The 18,572-nt window shown below is 36.6% G+C and overlaps 1 protein-coding gene across 1 annotated transcript; it reads right to left on the bottom strand.

Moving 5' to 3' along the window:
• Nucleotides 1–7,738: 7,738 nt before the first annotated feature.
• On the bottom strand, nucleotides 7,739–8,173 carry LOC133824060 (uncharacterized). The gene has a single exon (XM_062256922.1). The coding sequence runs from the start codon at nucleotides 8,171–8,173 to the stop codon at nucleotides 7,739–7,741; it is 435 nt and encodes a 144-aa protein (XP_062112906.1).
• Between the last annotated feature and the right edge of the window lie 10,399 nt (nucleotides 8,174–18,572).

Raw genomic sequence — 18,572 nt, 5'->3', positions numbered from 1 at the left:
ACCAACTAGAGGTGCTGCTCATGCTCCTCCTCGGACTGTGAATAAACCAAAATATCATCGATGAAGACGATCACAAACTGGTCTAGATAGTCCTTGAACACCCTGTTCATTAAGTCCATAAAAGATGCTGGGGGCGTTAATCAAACCAAGCGACATAACGAGGAACTCATAGTGCCCATATCTGGTACGAAAAGTTGTCTTGGGTATGTCTTCGTCCTTAATCCTCAACTGGTGATAACCTGATCGAAGATCTATCTTTGAAAACACCATTTTACCTTGCAGTATATCAAATAAATCATCTATCCTTGGTAGAGGATACTTGTTCTTGATAGTCAGCTTATTCAGTTCTCTATAGTCTATGCACATTCTTAAAGAACCGTCCTTATTCTTCACAAATAACACTGGCGCACCCCATGGTGAGAAACTAGGTCTGATAAAACCCAGATCTAACAGCTCCTGTAACTGCACTTTGAGTTCTCTCAACTCAGCTGGGGCCATTCTATACGGTGCCCTCGACACTAGCTCTATCCCTGGTGCTAGCTCAATTACAAACTTGATCTCCCTGTGTGAATCCTCTGGGAACACATCCACGAACCACAGACCAACCTAATCTCTTTCGGCCCCACAAGCACGACCTGTGTGGTATCCACCACACTGGCTAGGAATTTTCCTAACCAAAACAGAGTCAGAAAACTTTCTCCAAAAGCAAAATATTCATTAGAAATGTCAGACAATTCCTCATAAAACTCAGTGAGGGTTTCTTTTTCAAACATGCGAAGGTTTTCAAATATTGTGGTCAACATTACAAGCCTAGATCGCTTAACATCAACAGTTCCTTCAAATTGAGTTTGAAGGATTTCCCAAGCATCTTTGGCAGACTCACAAGATGAAATCAATTTTATATAACTCTCACCAACACCATTAAAAATTGCATGTGAAGGTTTATTATTATAAATAGACAATTTATCTTCTTCATTAGACCATTCAAGTTCAAATTTTACCTGTGTCTTACCGGATTTCGAATCTGTCTCGATAGATGGTGTCCAACTGATCAATATTGATCTCCAAGCCCTTTCATTAAGGGATTTGATAAAAGCTTTCATCCTTACTTTCCACTATGGATAGTTTGTATCATTCAACAATGGAGGGTGAGCTATAGATCAACCTTCTGCAAAGAAAGACATTTCACAAGAAACAAAACAAACAGAAAACCACAAAATCTCACTAAGAGTTTAGTGACCTGCTCTGATACCAATTGAAATTCTCTTTTTAGTAATTACAAAATTAATTAAACCAAGTGAAATAATTATGGTGCGGAATGGAAATTAAATGCTGAAACAGATTTCCTAAAATTGAATTTATTAAGTCTATTTTAATTTTATAGAATTTTGTGTGTTTTTAGTGTCATTTTGTTATAATATGTTGTATTTTAATTTTGTTTAATTTATAATTCATTTTCTCTATTTTAGGTTTATTTTGTTGGAAAAAATAGGGGATTAAATTGAAGAGAAACTTGAGAAATGGGGCCAAGTAGAATTAATAGAAGTTATATTTTAATATAATTGATGAAGCCCAGTTGCAAGTAGAGGAACGCCCCATCTGCATCGTTCAAATTCTGATCCAAGGGCTCCCATGTGCGCGTGCATCCCAACCCGACAAAGACGCATGTGGCGGCGCCTTCAACTGACATAGCAGCTGTAATGACCCAACTATTTCTAAGACCTTGGATCATTAGAACTACTAAACATAGCTACTATTTTGGGAATGATACATAAGAAATAATATAACTTTATTAAATCTCGAAATATTGTATCAAATACATAATAATAGAAATATGGCATGGGTACCCATTGTTTAAAACATAAAACATAATTTTAAACTAAAGAAAATTGTTTACAAAACTAAATTCGAAAAAACATGATTTAAAAGACTAAAAATAAACAACTTCATCCTTGATCGACACGCAGTCCACACATTCCATCCATCCTCAACACACAAGCCAAGCTACCAAGAATCCTTCCGCCTTCCATATTCATTTTCCTGCATCACACAAAAAATAAAGGAATGAGCCTAATGCCTAGAAAGGAAAAACTATTAACACCATAAACATACACATAAAATCATATCATAACATATGAAAAAAAAAAACATATCATAAACATATACTATAAGCATACCATAAACATATGTCATATACTACTACAACGGTCATCATACTACTTGGGGCTTGTTTAACTAAGCAAGTCATGTGCCCATTAGATTTGTGGGGATTGCTAGCCAAGCAAGTCATATGCCCATAAATTATTGGGGCTTGCTAGCTAGACAAGCCATATGCCCAAGGTCTATAAACATACTATACATAATGTTAACATACAACATATGATAACATAACATATAACATAACATATCATACAAACATACAAGATCTATCCTATTTTTCTTACCAACACCGGGGATATTTGAGAACAAAGACGGGATTTGGAACACTCCTAAAACCAACAATACAAATGGTGAGTATTTCTAAAGAATAAAGAATGAAAAGACTAGAACTAAACCACCCAGAGAAAACTTACCGAAAAGACACCTTAAGTTCAAAGAACTTAAAAACCTAACCACAAAACCATAACAAAAGTTAGAACCTAAATGAAAACTAAAGAAACTAAGGAATCAAACAGGATTGAACTTAAGAATAAGGGTACATTTGTTGACCTTATAGATTGGCCTAACTCCAATACCAAAATATTCTAATCCTTACTTCCCAAGTGTTTGATAAAGCTTAAGAATGATAAGTTTTTTTTTTCCTTTCCCACCCAAGTGTATCACTCTTATGTTCTCACTAACACCTTGGAGTATGATCACAGCTGAAGAGTAAGTGAAAGGGCTGGGTTCTAAGTCCTATTTATAAAGTTCTGGGAATAAAGATCTTCTTTTTGACTTTGAATAAAAATAATGAATTTAATTAAAAATATTTTAATATTCTTCCGTCAAAGGCTTAGGACTTGGTCAAATTTTTCAGAGAGAGGTTTAAGGAGTCAAAGCTTGATTTTTAAAATTAAAAACAAAAATAATAAAAACAAATAGAATCCTAACTTCTAACTCCCTATATCTCGTAACTCTAAACTCACCTGTATTAAAATCAACATAACTGGAGTTGTAGAACTCTAATTTAGACCATCTTTATACCGTTAAAAACCTAATTCAATTATCTACAACTTTCTAGAAATACTATTTTTCAAAATTCATAACATAACTGGGTCAAAAATAGGTCGGAAGTTACAGTACCCTAAAGTTACGCAAAATCTATTTAATTATCTAAATAACAACCTAATCCACAAATAAATAAAATTGTGACAAATTTCATGCTCCTAACAGATTCTGGTGAAGACTAAGTCTTATATTTTTCTTATTTTATCATTAAAATAATAATTCCTTAATAATCATGCATATGACAATTGTCATAATCCTATTGGCTTTATCTAAACCTTAGGAATAACCATGCTCATGACAAGTGTCATATTCTTATTGGCTCTATCTAAACCTTAGGTTATAATAATTATCATATTAATAACCAGCAGTATTAATCAAACCTTATGTTATAATTAATATTCTTAAACTATAGGTTAAACTTATAAAATCCATAACTATTGCTAGGAGTTTCCAACTAAGTCCCAGTTTGAACCAAAATCCACGAAATCTAACATACTACAAACTAATACTAGATATTGCTACTACTACTACTATCTAACTAGCTAAGTAAAATTCTGGGACTCTACAGCAGCTGACTGCAGGCCCCACCAGCACAGCATGTCCCCTGGAGCTCTTTCCTCTTGCCAGTTGTCGAGCTTCCACGCATTTCGTGCACCCCCGCCACCTAGCCGCCTGCAGTCTTCTAGTGAATTAGAGCCCGACACTATTCTGATACCAATTCAAATTTGAAAATACATCATTTTTACCACACAAATACACCACATTTCCCCATTAATCTCAGATTTTTCCCCACTACTCTATTATTTTTGTTTCCTTTTACTCTTTTTAATCCCTATTTACCATAATATTCCTTAAACAAACATTATTTTAATCAATTTATTTATTTGAAATTGATTAATTTAATTCATCATTTTTTGCTATAAATAAGGGATTGGAAGACCAATTTTGGGGGGAGGTTAAACTACACACTTAACACATTTCAAGACCACTCCATTCTCTTTATCTTCTTCTTTTTGGTTAATTTTCTATGTATTTTTAGAGGAACAATTTGGGGGTTCTCCTCCAAATTTTCCTAGTTATATTTGTAATTTTTGGTTTGTATTTTCTATTCTAGTTATGAGTTTCTAACCTTTTTAAGATTATTAAGGTGGTGATGAAACAATATGTAACTAGATAATGCTTATTTTGTATGTTGATATCTCTTTTTGTGCAATAAAGTCTATGGATTTTCTTCTTCAAATATCTTCTTTAATCTTTAATATCTTGTATTTTTTATTGTTGAAAGATATTTACACTTTGTTCTTCATTTGTGCAAAATCATAATACTTTTTTATTAAGGTGTGCCAATAAATTGAGCACATCCAAGCTTAGAACAAAAATATTATGTTTTGTCTTAAAACTTGGGAATCAATATACTTATAAATATTATTAAGCTTATATTTTTTAGATTCTATTATCTTAATAATCTTCCTATTACAAATTGTTTACAATTCTATCTTGTTTATTTTTCTTCTCTTAAATATATTTATTGTCAATCTTTTATTTTATTTTCTTGACATTAAATATTATCAATCTTTGGAGGTAAGTTAGAATTTATTTAATTTTGGTTTAAAATAGTTTCTTTTTTATTTTAGTCAATTCTATTGGGTTCGACCTCGTGCTTACACGAACACTATACTCCATATACGATTTGTGTGCTTATGAGTTATAAATATTTAAAACATACTCATTTTGAGTCCATCAATAATGTTGGGAATTGTGCCCTGAAAGAATATGTAGTAGACATTGTTTTATGAAATAAATAAATAAATTGAATTTGTTATGCATATATGTTATGGACTATATTATTCTGTGATAATATTATGTAAATATCATAAAAATTCCTAAGTTCATATATGTGATCTCAAACAAGTATTGGTACGGGAGGATTGTGTTTGAGATAAATGAACTTAAATAGTTCGCAGTAAAATAAAGTTATGGAATCTTTAGATTAAAAACTGCAAGTACAGTCCACTAGTATTATGAATACATGTGATCTAGATCCGGATCACTAGTGTAGTAGGACACTTTAGTGGAGGTACTTTATATATTGGAGAATATATAGAACTGGACCAGATATGTTTATTAATACTTAGTTAAATACCGTTTCGAAGTATTAATTAAATATATCAACTGATGATCATATACAAATAGATCTTAATCCTGAAGTTACTATGAACTCTTATTTATGTTATATGAGTTCTTTGATTCACTCGTTAGGGTCTGTCAGAATGAACAGGCTAGAAACTTTTGTTTTAGGAACTCATTAATGTAAATGGTTGGGGACATAGTATACAGATATGGAATCTATGCCTTCTCGCACGAGATTGAATAATGGTTCTCTTAAGGGTTGACTTTTGGGACTGAAAGGTTATTGAGCTCAAATTCATAATTTAGTTATGAATTAACCTTCACTAGTAAATTCAATGGTACTTAAGGAAACAAGAGATAATTAAAAGGGTAAAATGGTAATTTTATTCCCGATTAATTATGAACCATTATTAGAGGGTCAATTTGTATGTAATGATTATATCAATGGACGCTTTATCATTATAAAGTACTCAGTAAATGAAATATCTATAATTACAAGAGTGCAATCTCATATTTATAATGGAATAATCATGAGATTAAAAAAATTAAGATTATTTAATTAAAGAGTTTAATTAATAATCTCAAATTTATTAGAGCTTGGAATTATAGGTCCATAGGTCCCCACAATGGCTCTATCAAAACACTATTCAAGGCAAGAGTTGATATAAAGGGAAAAATAGTTAAAAGACATATTTAAGAAGAAATTTATTCTTCGGGCCAAATATGCAATTATATGATAATAGTGATTAATTAATTAATTACAAATTAGTTGTGATTAACAAAATTAATTAATATTTAATTATTGTATAATTTTTGAAATTATAATAAATTAAATATCTTATTTTCGAAATTATTGGATTTAATTAATTTGTAGAATTAATTAAATATCTTTATTTGAGTGGGAGATAATAATCTGATAAGTTTAAATTGGATTTGCATTTAAAAGATTGATATTTATTCAAATAATTAATTATATTTGATAATTAGTTAAAAAGATATTTAATTTAAATTTGAATTAGTTATCAGGTTGTTAGATTTTTATCTGACAAAATAGTTTAAATAAATAATTAAATAAAAATAGAAAAAATCAAATATCCCTAAAAATTAGGGTGGTACACGAGGATTGTGTGTGGCGTGTACTGCATATTTTCAAGGACAGATTTTTCAATTTTTTTTAATTAATTAATGGATCATTCAAAAAATTAGTTTTTGGATATTTTCATTAATAAGATAATTAATTAATTAAAAGATAAATTGTAAGTTCGTTACAGATTTATTTTTTAAATTTGAATATTTTCTTTTAAGTATGACTAATCAGAAAATATAGAGATAACTCAGACACCTCAGTCATTCGCTCTGTGAAAAATAGAACGATACTTTTTTCTCCCAGAAAAGATAAAGAACAAATTCTCAGGTCTATTCTCTTGATCTCATGTGTTGAGTACATCAAGTAGAATCACAAATAAACTATCATTTATTCTCTAAGTGCTCACACACTTCTTGAGATGTAGAGAACGCTATGGAAGATCTTGGTATGAGTACCTGGGAGCAGCTTGGATAGGAAGATCGTTCTTATTACGAAAAGATAGCAAGGACACTTGATAAGCTCCAAGAGGTATGATTTCTATTCCTAACTTGCTTATGATTAATGTATGTATATTAATGGATCCGCATATTTAAAAATAGTTTAAATATGTTACAAAAATTTGGTTATACACTGGGCCAACCCCACCACCATTCTGTTGCGTATTAGGCAACTCGTTCCTAACATATAATGCATGCATACCTAATATCTTTAAGAACATATCTTTCCCAAAAACGTGTTGGTCCTCGTATAATAGCAAAACGAGGTTGAAGTACTTCGAATGCTTGCTCAACATCTTTGCGTACCACTTCTTAGCATCGAGCAAATAATTTTATTTTCTCTCCTTAAGGCAGTGGGATAGTTTTAACAAATGTACCCCTCTAGATAGATATCATCTGCTAGATAGTGTCCCTTGTTATATTGTGTGTCATTTATTGTGAACTCAACTCTTGGAGCTTGCCCTTGTAAGGTGTTAGTGAACAACAGGGATTTATTTAACATGTTGAGATCATTATTGGATCCCAGAACACCAAAAAATGCATGCCATATCCAAAGATCTTGTGACGCAACTACTTCGAGCATGATTGTTGGCCTACCATGATCACCTCGTGTGAATTGGCCTTTCCATGCAACTGGGAAAATTTTCTATTCCAGTGCATTACAATCAACGCTTCTCAACATACCTGGAAAACCACGCATCTTCCCCATTTGAAGTAAGCGACGAATGTCCCCGGCATTGGACCATCTCAAATATTCGGTCCCAAAAATCTCATTCACTCCCCGAACGAAATTGACTAGGCATTCAATAGCGGTGGTTTAACCAATTCGAACATACTCATCAACGTAATCGACAGGCACTCCGTACGGCAACATTCGCATAGCAGTGATGCACTTTTGTAATGGCGAATGCCCCCTTCTACCGACTACATTAAACCTCATCTGGAAATACTCCGAATGATTTTCTAGAGCTTGCACTATGCGTAGGAATACGTGTCTACGCATTCTAAATATTCTTCGAAATTGACATTTTGTATACACCAGTTCATCAGAAAAGTAGTCATCGAAAAAACATTGGTGTCCTTCTAAATGACCCCTATCAATGTGAGCTCTCTTTCTTCCTTGCCTTGTTGAGCTACCCCCATCCATGAAATCTTTGATACATTGATCAGCATACTCATCAGTACACTCTGCTATTATGATATCATCTAGACTCATATTGTCGTACGGATTTAGAGAATTTGGCGAATCCATTATCAAACTTAGAGTAGATGATATTTGGGAATAAAAGATGAAGGGGAGAGTAAAATGAATGTTGGAATGGAGAGTTTAGTCAAAGGAAGAATGGAATTTTGTATTTATAGCAGTTGAGTAAAATATAGTTGTTAAAAGATAGTCGTTAAAATATAGGTGCTAAAATATAGCCTTTATTCACTCACTAAATAATAAAGGATAATTTTTTTAAAAAAAAAATTACATAATAATGCGATTGACAAAAACAGAGCAATTACAACTTCAAGATATTAGTCTTAATATAAGTACACAAGTTTTCATGATATTTCTTTTGCTCGGGAGTCATACGCGACGTGTCCATGACGAGATAATCTATGTATTTTGTCATCCTATTATCTTCTGCCTCTTTCTCCCTTATCGCCACCAATTTCTCCAATGCAGATGCTTTCCGTTCATTAATCTCTATAAATGTAGTATGTGTGTCTTTTTTTTTTCCTTCCCTTTTCTCTTTGCTGCCTTTTGGCTAGTAGGGCGAACTTCACGTACTTCATCATCACTGATGTTTAAATTGGAAGATGAAGTATATGCCCCTGATTTTGACACCTTTGTTCTTTTACCACCTTTTAGTTGGTACATTGTATTCCATTTCGGCTCATCCTTTAGCAATCTCCAAGAGTCCACAAGCATAAAATTTGATTTTCTATTTTCATATTTGTATAATTGATGTGCATTCTCAAGAATTTTCTCATCAGACCAACCACTGTGATGTGCATGTTGTACTCGTTTATAACACTCATTAAAACACGCCAACTTTTTATTCATCTTGTTCCAATGGTCTTTGCATTGTTTTCCAGTTCTTGCTTGCTCACCTTTTTGGTTTGTGTTGTAGTATTATGCGATCTAAGCCCATAAATGTGTAGAATTTTGGTCATTCCCCATGATGGCATTCTTAGATGTATTAAGCCATCCACTTATCAGAAATATAGTTTCTTCCTTGCTCCATTTGAATTTACCTTTATGCCTTGATTCATCTTCATTATGTAGAACTACATTTTCCAACTCTGCAACACCATGTTCAGGTTGGATTTCAGAGACAGATGTTGATGATGTTTTACGATTCAAATCAATACTAGAGTTTTTCATACTTGGCCTATAATTTCTTGAAACCATTTCGGGTTGGAGGGAATGTGTATGAAAGACCTATGGTAGTGAATTTGTTGATGTGAAGTATGGAGCTTGTTGAGGAGTCTCAAAAGAGCCAAAATTTTGGAAAAAGTAAGAGGACATGGGATAATTTTGAGAATTTGAAAAACTTTGGTTAAATTGAGAATATTAAAATTTTGGATTTTGGGGATTAGTATAGGGAAAATTTTGAAATTTTTGAATGAATTGATAATATTGAAAATTTTGATTTTGGGGGTCGGTATATGGAGAATTTGATGAATTTTGAAAAACTTTAGAATATTGAAAATTTATATTTGGGGAATTGGTGTGTGGAGAATTTTGGGAATCCATTAGTAAGAAAAGAAAATTTGTGATAGACAATTTTGAAAAAGAAGGTATGAATGATATGAAAATTAATTTGATGAGTATTTATAGAAGAAAATAAATTAAATAAATAGTTTGGAAAAAAAAAAACATTGCCACAGAAAAAAATATGACTATTATACTATAAATAAATATATACATGTACAATTAAAAAAAATAAAGAGGAAAGCATTATTACCTAACATTGCCTATCAAAATATGGTCAAAAAACACATATTGAAAGTAACCACATTGGAGTTGCTTTGATACCATGACAAGAATCATGAGCCTCCATCTAAAAACCAATTGGTAATTAGTGGATTTACTCATGTTCTTATTAATAACTCAATATTTCTATACTTATTCTATATGGGAAATCATACACACCTACACCAAAATCGTCCAAATCATCTCTGAAAACACCACCAACATTAAAAGAGAACCTAATCTAATCTTCAAGCCTCAAGCCAAGGAGTTGTGGCTGAAACCAAAAGTCACATTCCTCAGCATAGACAAAACCTTTTAGATTTACGACGATGAATACATGTAAATTTATATTCGTAATTCATTCGTTGTTATTATAGCACATAATTTTGGTACTTAAAATTTTAATCATCCATTTTATAATTTTGGCTGCAACTGCACGCACAAACCATTTAATAATTTTTCACATGTTACCATTTATTAAAATGCATTAAGTGGAGAGCAGTCATATTTAGAAAAAATAATTATTTCTCTTGTTGAGTATTAGAAAGAAAAAAGTTAATAAAAAGAAAAAGTAAAAGAAGAAAAGAGCTTGGTCTAGCCAATCCGTGCTGGATTGTGAGAAAAAAACAAAAGGAAATTTTACACGGAGAACTATATTAAGCGAGAAAATAACAAAAATACGGTCATGCGGAACTTTTTTCATTTATATAGTTCAAGTTTTTTTTTTAATCTTTACGGTGTTTACTTCTCCAGCAACACCTCAAATTTTCTTAATGGTCCATTGATTTTCAGAGCTTCATGGACCGCGATGATGGGGAGCGTCCGAGCTTGTTTACGCCGGCAATCGTGAGTGCAACCACTAACTACGGCCATGGCTGATGAGTCCCAGCTAGAGAAAGAAGAGTGGCAATTTCTGGTCACATTCGAAACAAATACGAAGAGTATCAAACACTACTCAGTCCTAGTCGGAGACTCGGAATGGTGGCTATTCCATTTCTCCACTGCGTTTTGGAAGGACCTTTTTGTTTCTGAATGTATCCATGAGTTCTCTTCTCCGGCAGTGGTATGATGCAACGTCAAAGAAGATAATCATTGGTTTGTAGACAGTGTGTTGGTGACTTCGGTATCACCATCGGAAAAGTCACCAATGCCGATGTCGACCTCACCTTCCGAAAATTCACCTCTGACTATGTCGATGGAGTAGCTGCATTTGCTATATAAATTTTTATATTTATATCTGTTCATTATATTGGTAGAGTATTTTCAATTTTATAAAGGTAAAATAAGATTCTTTGTTTTATATATATATAAAGAGTTGCTCTGTTTAATAACAAGTGAAACAGAGTACTCTACTAATGTGTGTGTGTGTGTATATTGTTTAATTTTGCAGTACTACCAAGCTCCCATCAACATGGAACCACCAAGAATTTTCTTTTTTATATATTCTCTTGGGCCAAGAATTTTCTTGTTTGTTGTCCCTCAGATGAGTTGTCAAAAAATGACTCCAAGTTCAAGAGATGATTCTTTGACTTGATTCACGAGAGCTGCAACGTCTCCGACTTGCTTTCGATGGAGTTTTTCCAGCATTAACAATGAGCTTGTTATTGCCCATGTTATGCAGCAACAACTAGTCTATGCAATTTCTCAGGTACTATATTTAAAAGACACCGAGCGTTTGTGTGTCGTTTATGGGCAATGAGAACTATTTGATATATTTGTATGTTATATATATATATAAAAAGTGTTGAAGCAACAATTTTTCTTTCTATATTTGGAGGTACAATCCAACGGTAGATGATGCTTTGTCACTATTTCGATGATAAAGTTTGCCTTTGACTCGTTGGGGTTACCTGCAAGAAAGACACTCCGATGCTTAAGTCAATCAAAAGTTCGATCCCTTTACTCTTCTATGAATCTTATATTTATAGGAAAAAATATGAAAAGCAGTTAGTTAGTTCAAGCAAACCCTGGAATGGTGGGAAAAAATAACCGAATTTCCCTCCAAAAAATACTGATTTTGAATTTCTCGCTCAGAGGTCAGAGGCGCGGACTGCCTCTGACCCGTGACTTCTGCCTTTGGAGCTTCTGCATATCAAAACGGTTCGTTTTGAATGTTCGGTAAATGAGGAAAGGATTTTCGGGCCGAACATTTTCGGTCCAACAGATGCCCCCTGGCCCAAGTTTCGAACAGGCGAGGCATGCTAATCTACTCGAATCTTGGGTCGACTCTTCAATGCCAAAAATTTCGCCTAAAGCCGTCATTCTCCGCAGATCGAGGCAATTCGTAGGTACATGATCATTTGATCTCCTGACAAGCTACACTTAATGCAAACACAATTACCGAGTGAGACATTTGGTTCAGAATTTTACCTCTCATTTAAATAGTTTTATTTCAAAATAATTTTCATTCAAATTTTCAAACTTTATTCTAAACCTCCCAGAAAAAAGCTCTAAGGAGAAACCCTAAAGATACCCATTTGTTCAATCCTACAACGATCATCTCAACCTGCACAATCATGTCTTCTCGTTCATCTCCCGAACCTTTGGATCGTGAAGGATACAAGAATGCATATGAACGCATACGCAAATCGTTCGACATTCCTAACAATGTCACGGTGAGGATGCTTTCGGATGCTGAGCTTCAGGAATGGCGATTTAAGGACGTAGTCAAGCCCACCGAAATCGTCATGAGTCTGAGACATATCGAATGGCTCCGCTTCCCTCTTCCTGCTCTGCTAGTTCAGATAATTTCAAATTCGAGAGCTCACATTTCTCAATTTCTCCCAAATGCTATTCAATCAATAGTCGAAGCTCAGATGATAGGGAGCCTCAGGAATGTCGACATTCAGTCAGACGACATTTACGCGTGCTTTACCAAGTCTACAAACAAGGCGATAGAGGAAAAACCCTGGAAAACCTTCTACCTTTCTCCCAAAAAGGATCGAACAATGTTTACCGATTTTGATAGCTCCCATCGAAATTGGGATAAATACTTATTTGCTGTTGGAGGAGTGTGGTATCCTGAATTCCTGCCTCAAGAAATTTTTCCTTTGGCCAAGGTGTTTATAAAAGGTGAGTTACATTTTTTATTTTGTTCCTTATTGCTTTTAATGTGAATTAATCATATCTGGATGATTATCTGTTAGTTTAACTTTGTGTATTACTGTTTTCCTTCCTTGTATTAGATTTTTCTTGGCCTCAAGTTAACATGAGTCCTGAACGGCAGAGCATGCTGACAGAGAAGGGGCTTCTGCATGAGTCTAAGGAGAATGCCATTAGTATCAGGGGTGTGTTGAACCCCTACTGTATTAAAATTATGACTCGGCTTTGCTTTGTGGATCGAATCGATCCTGGCACCATGCGAGTTAGATCGCAGAAGGGTGACATGACCCTTGGAAAAATTACAGCAACGTGTGCGAAGCAGCTGGGAAATTTTATGAAGAAATCTCCTCCTACTTCTTCAACTCTGTCACTCTCGAAGACCGAGTGTGAAAGGGCGTGTTCTGAGACCTACACCGCATGTGCCAAGCATCAAGGGGTCCCAGAAGGTAAAAAGAAAGAGGGTTCGGTTCTAGCTTCTGCTGCAGAATCGCCCCTGATAAGTCTGGCTTATCACGCAAATCTTCCTGTATTCAAGGGCGATCGTCCACGCCTTCTGGCGCTCTCCAAATTCAGCCTCTTCAACAAGTGTCTCTGCCTACAGATGCCTTAGGAAAAAGAAAGGAGCGTGAGGAATCCTCTTATGAAGATTCGGATGATGGGAAGTGCATTTCGTCCAAGCTTCGGATCCCAAAGGGTTCTGTCTCGACTGCTCAAGGATCTCCCCTTGCAATCCCCAAACTTACCCCAGGAAAGCTACCAACAGTCCAGGCTCTAACATTGTGCAAGAAGCCACGAGGGTATGTCCCCACTGGATCTTTACCTAGGGCGTCTTCTACCTCACATGTAATTGGGTCTTCCTTGGAGGTAGGCTCAGAAGGGGCGACTCATGCCGCGGGTGTTTCTTCTTCACTGGTGAAATCATCAGAAGCAGCGACTGGAGGTGGTATGTAAGGTGGCCTACCAGTCGAGGCAAAGTCTCCTGGCGTCTGTATGAAGTCGTCAGAGGCATTAACCTCTTCTTCTGCTTTGGCTGGAGGTTCTGACGCTGGCCGTAAGCATGGCTCAGAGGGGAGACGTCCTTATTCTGCCTCTCGTAAGAACAGGCGTCTGGAGGATGCTTTCGGAGGGGGTTTTGAGTCTATGAACACCCCTCCTCTGCCGGTTGAGCCAAGTATGACCGCCGTTTCTGAAACTGTCCATAGATGTTAGGAATCAGGGGATGCCGAAGTAACAGGTGTTGATACTATCAATGTTGACATTTCCTTATTACCACTTGTTGCTTCTGAGTCTCATCCAGGAGATGTCATTGTTGTGTCTCCGAAGGGTACTAGTACTTTTGAGTCTCCTAGTGCTTTCTTGGAGCAGCTAACTTCTTCCGCCATACAGATGTCGGTGTACCTTCTAAGCGATTTGGGTGAAGATGATAGCTTACTTGTACGCCCTTCCAAGACATATTCTTCTGGAGTGGGAACAATTGTGTTGGCGTCTGACAGTATTATGGTGTCGACGTTAGCAGAAGGTGGGAAGCCGGCTGCCCCCGTTGCTTCTGCTGCTGCATTAGCAGGGGGAGAAGCAAATGATAGAGCAGGAGTAGTGTTGGAATATGGTCCTTCTGCGTCTAAGGAAGTGATGGAGGAAATGCTACGCATAAGCATACCCCATCTTCTTACAGAAGCAATTGGATCGTTGAGTGGGCAAGGTGATTTTCTGCAGCAAGTATCGGACCACATTTGGATGGTAAGTTGGTTAAAAAATTAGGATCTTTTAATATCTTGTGATATGTGTATAATGTTATTTTTAATGAGCGTAATTGACGTGTCACAGAGTTATGTATGTGCTTCTGCTGCAAGGCGAGAATATGCGGCGGTTGTACAGAATGGCTCTAAACTGGCGGAGCAGATGGTGAAGTTAGAAGAGGAGCGGGCGGGGAGAATGATGGCTGAAGCAAATCGAGATGTGCTTGTGGAAGCCATCAAAAATTTAGAGGCAGAGCTGGCAGAGGCTAAAAAGAAGGTGGCCGCCACAGAGGAGAAGCTGGTAGGCACTGTCGGACTCGAGGTAGAGCGAGACAAACTGAAAGCTGACTTGGTGGATATGACCAATAAGTGGATGGAGAAAAATCAAGTCTGCGTACAGCATGAAGCCCTCATGGAGAAGCTTAGCAGTATGATAAACGACCTTGATGAGGATATAGTGTCGTTGCAGACGGATAAATAGATCCTAGAAAAAGATAAGAAAGAGCTGCAGTGAAAGTCAGATGAGCTTGAGGCTAACACGGCGAATGCCAAGAAACAGAAGCTGGAGACTGAACTTCATCTAGGGAAGAAGTTGAAGGAAGTAGAAAAGGCGGTGACCGAAGCCAAGAAGCAGTTGGAGGAGATGGCTGAGGTATGTGGTTTTTCCGTAGTTATTAATGTATTGGAAAATTAGTGGGTCCATAAGGCATGTGTGTTGATTTCATAATATTTTTACTTTTGCAGAGGGCAGAAGAGGTGGCGATTGAAGCCACAAGGCAGCGCATTCGAGATCGTGAGATCACCGAACGCTAATTTGTGAGGGTAGCTGAGGTAGATACTGCGAAGTACCTTGATCTGGTACTACGTAATAAGAAGCAGACCCCAGAGGAGAAATGGGCGAAACTCGAGTTGTATTGTAAAAGCGTTGATATGAAAATAGGAGAGTATAATGTTGACGAGTATTTGAATGAACTCGAGGATCTACAGATTTCCTATCCGGCTTGTCATCTTGAGAAGTTGAAGTTAAGGGGCGACGCGCTGGGGTCGATGTATAATGCCAACGGGGAAGCTGTTGAAGACGGTGTTGTCGATGAGGCTTTTGAACAGAAGGCAATGGAATCCGTGCCAGTTGCAGAGGCCAAGCCAGATGGTGAAAGAGGTGTCGTAGAATGAATGACACACTATCTTTTTGTTAAATTTTGTTATGTTTTGCTTTGTATTAATTCTTGTATATGCATTCTTTGGTCTTTTTTGGTCGTTAGTATGTAGACAATTGTAATAGAGCAAATTATCAATACAAGTTGAACTTTGTTTCATGTTGGTTGTCTTGGTGTGTTATTGGATGTGTTCTTTTCCGTTTGGAACTTAATTGAAGGCATGACGACAGGTGAGAGTCAGATGGTTTATTCGGATCAGAAGCCTCATAGACCCTTTAGGCCATTGCATGCGAGATACAGTGAAAGATCATACAGATGGTGGGAGAGAATGCCTAGTTAAGTGTTGTGTGAATGATTCGTCTTGGTGTTTTGGTGATGGGTTGGAGCTGGCAACATTGTTGTTGCAGGTGAGCATCGTGAGTGGAAGAAGGTTCCCTTTTTGAGGCGAATCTTTGATAACCCATAGTGGCTTTACTCAACGTGGGCGATGGAGGAACTAATCAGAAGTGACATCCCGTACTACATATCGTGTGAACGCTATGGGTTAGGCCATCCGAAGCTAGAGAGTGCGATGGCAGTGTACATGCGTCGTATTGAATGGGACTAAACATGGCCAAGAGAATATTTGTATATAGAGAATAGATCAATTCTGGAATCAGAAACTAATATTGTCGTTAATGTAACATAATTTATAAATAACAACTTCTGATATATTGCCATTTTTTATTACACGTGACCTTCTGATTGTGTGAACTACAAATATTTCATTTTTTGTGTATTAAAAAAGGAATTGAACAAATATGTGTGCCCATGCTTAACATCTGCCAAATCGGGTTATAGTGTTAAGAGTATTGTACTTCTGCGATGCCGTAACTATAGTTTAGTGGTAGACTTTCTTACGCTTGGGGAGTTGTGTAGGGGTCTGATTGGAGTGGGTTCGGCCTCTGGGGTGTATGAAAGAGGATGGCTGATGCTTTCCCTTATTGCCAAAGGGGTTAAGGTGATTCAGGTCGAACGCGGGGAACAAAGCGTAGAGTTGGGTGTCGAGGCAGAGGCAAAGTGCTTAAGATCGCGAGGCATATGTCTTTCCAATGCACCCATACCGTGTAGTATGTGTGACGGCTTGTTTGGGCTGTCTTCGTATTCTGATAGAGGCACCCGTTGTGTAGATATGGGTGCGACTGCGGGAAAAGTTCCTCCCAGCCTTGGATTGCCAAACCAGTTAGTGTGTACTGGTGACGAATCCGAAGTGTGACAGCTGATGGTTCTGCTGTGATAGTCAGGGCAGAGTAAACAGCAGGAGGTGCTCCTCTTATTCGGGTAAGAGGGTAGGGTATGTAGTGCATCCTCGTTGGACGGCCAGATCGGCATAGTCAGGGCAGATTAGATTGCGAAATGGCTGGCCGTAGCTCCCTGTAAGCTTAGTCAAGTCAGATTAGAATGCGGCACAATATCGATTGAAATGTCAGAGGCTATAGGATTGTGTACATAGATTGTGTGTAGTGGCCTTGCTGCCACGATCCACTGAGATTTAGCCCTGTGCCAATGTGTGGGGTGAGATGCAGCACCTCACCGTGCATTATGTTTTTATTTTTTATTTGTTGGAAAGCTTATTTTTCGTTGTAGGTGTGGGTAACGTTTGTAATGAGACCAAAGGCATATGTTGTATTGTTATGGGAGGCTGATAACTACAAGCATTCAGATAGTTACTTATTTATAGCCATTGTGATAGGTGGTTTTTGAGTGCACGTGAATAATGTTGTTTTTAATAAGGGTAGGTGGGGATATATTTGATAGGACCTTTCGAGTGAAATGTTAATTGTCACGCGTCTGGCTTAGTGTGATGTCATGGAAAATAATGCCAAGAAATTGAATGTACAAAAGAAATTTAAAATAATGTGAAAAAAGGGAAGGTTGTTGTATTACTTTTGAATCGCACAGTACAACTATTAACAATAATATTGTTTCAAAGACATTGAATTCCAAGTACGGGGTACGATTTTCCCACTACGTACATTCTTTAGGGTGTAAGACCATCTGCCTAGTACTTTTATGATTTCAAAAGGCCCTTCCCAATTAGGTTCTAGCTTCTTCTTATTGCCTGTGACCTTGCACAGAACCCAATCACCTTCCCGAAATGTGCGTGAGTGGACTCTTTTGTTGTAGTAGCGTTCTGCAGCCTTTTGATAATTTTCTAGTCATAATTGTGCTACCGTACGTACTTCTTCCAGAAGGTCTAGGTTGTGCAGTAGTTGAATGTTTTTTGTTGTTTGATCAGATGCGATCTCCGTTCGAAGTGTAGGCAGGCCCACTTCTGTTGGGATGATAGCCTCCGTTCCATATACCATGGCTGTAATGCCTTGGTTACCCCAGAACAGTTATGGTGAATGGTGGACCGAAAATTTGACCCGCTACCCGAGTCCTTTGGTCAAAAACGTGCTCTAAATGTAATTAACAGGTTAAGGTGGAAAACTAGTAAAAAGGAAATGGATATTTTCATTACAAACAGCTCTGCAGAGCTAATCAAAACATTTACAAGTTGTTCTCAATACATAATGGTCATTACTGTTTCAAATTTACAATCCCGCCAACCTAAGCTGCAAAATAGGGTAAACCCCCTAGTTCCTCTGAGAACGCCTTGGCCGTGGTGGTCAAGCGGCCGCATATGTACACATCACCACCTAAGCTCTC

The sequence above is a fragment of the Humulus lupulus genome, chromosome 3, assembly GCF_963169125.1.
Source record: "Humulus lupulus chromosome 3, drHumLupu1.1, whole genome shotgun sequence".
Lineage (NCBI taxonomy): Eukaryota > Viridiplantae > Streptophyta > Magnoliopsida > Rosales > Cannabaceae > Humulus > Humulus lupulus.
Note: the sequence above shows the minus strand (reverse complement) of the source record. Positions and strands in the feature narration are given on the sequence as shown.

Excerpts from the sequence above, each read along its gene's own strand:
- LOC133824060 (XM_062256922.1), bottom strand. The coding sequence starts at position 8,173 with ATGGATTCGCCAAATTCTCTAAATCCGTACGACAATATGAGTCTAGAT.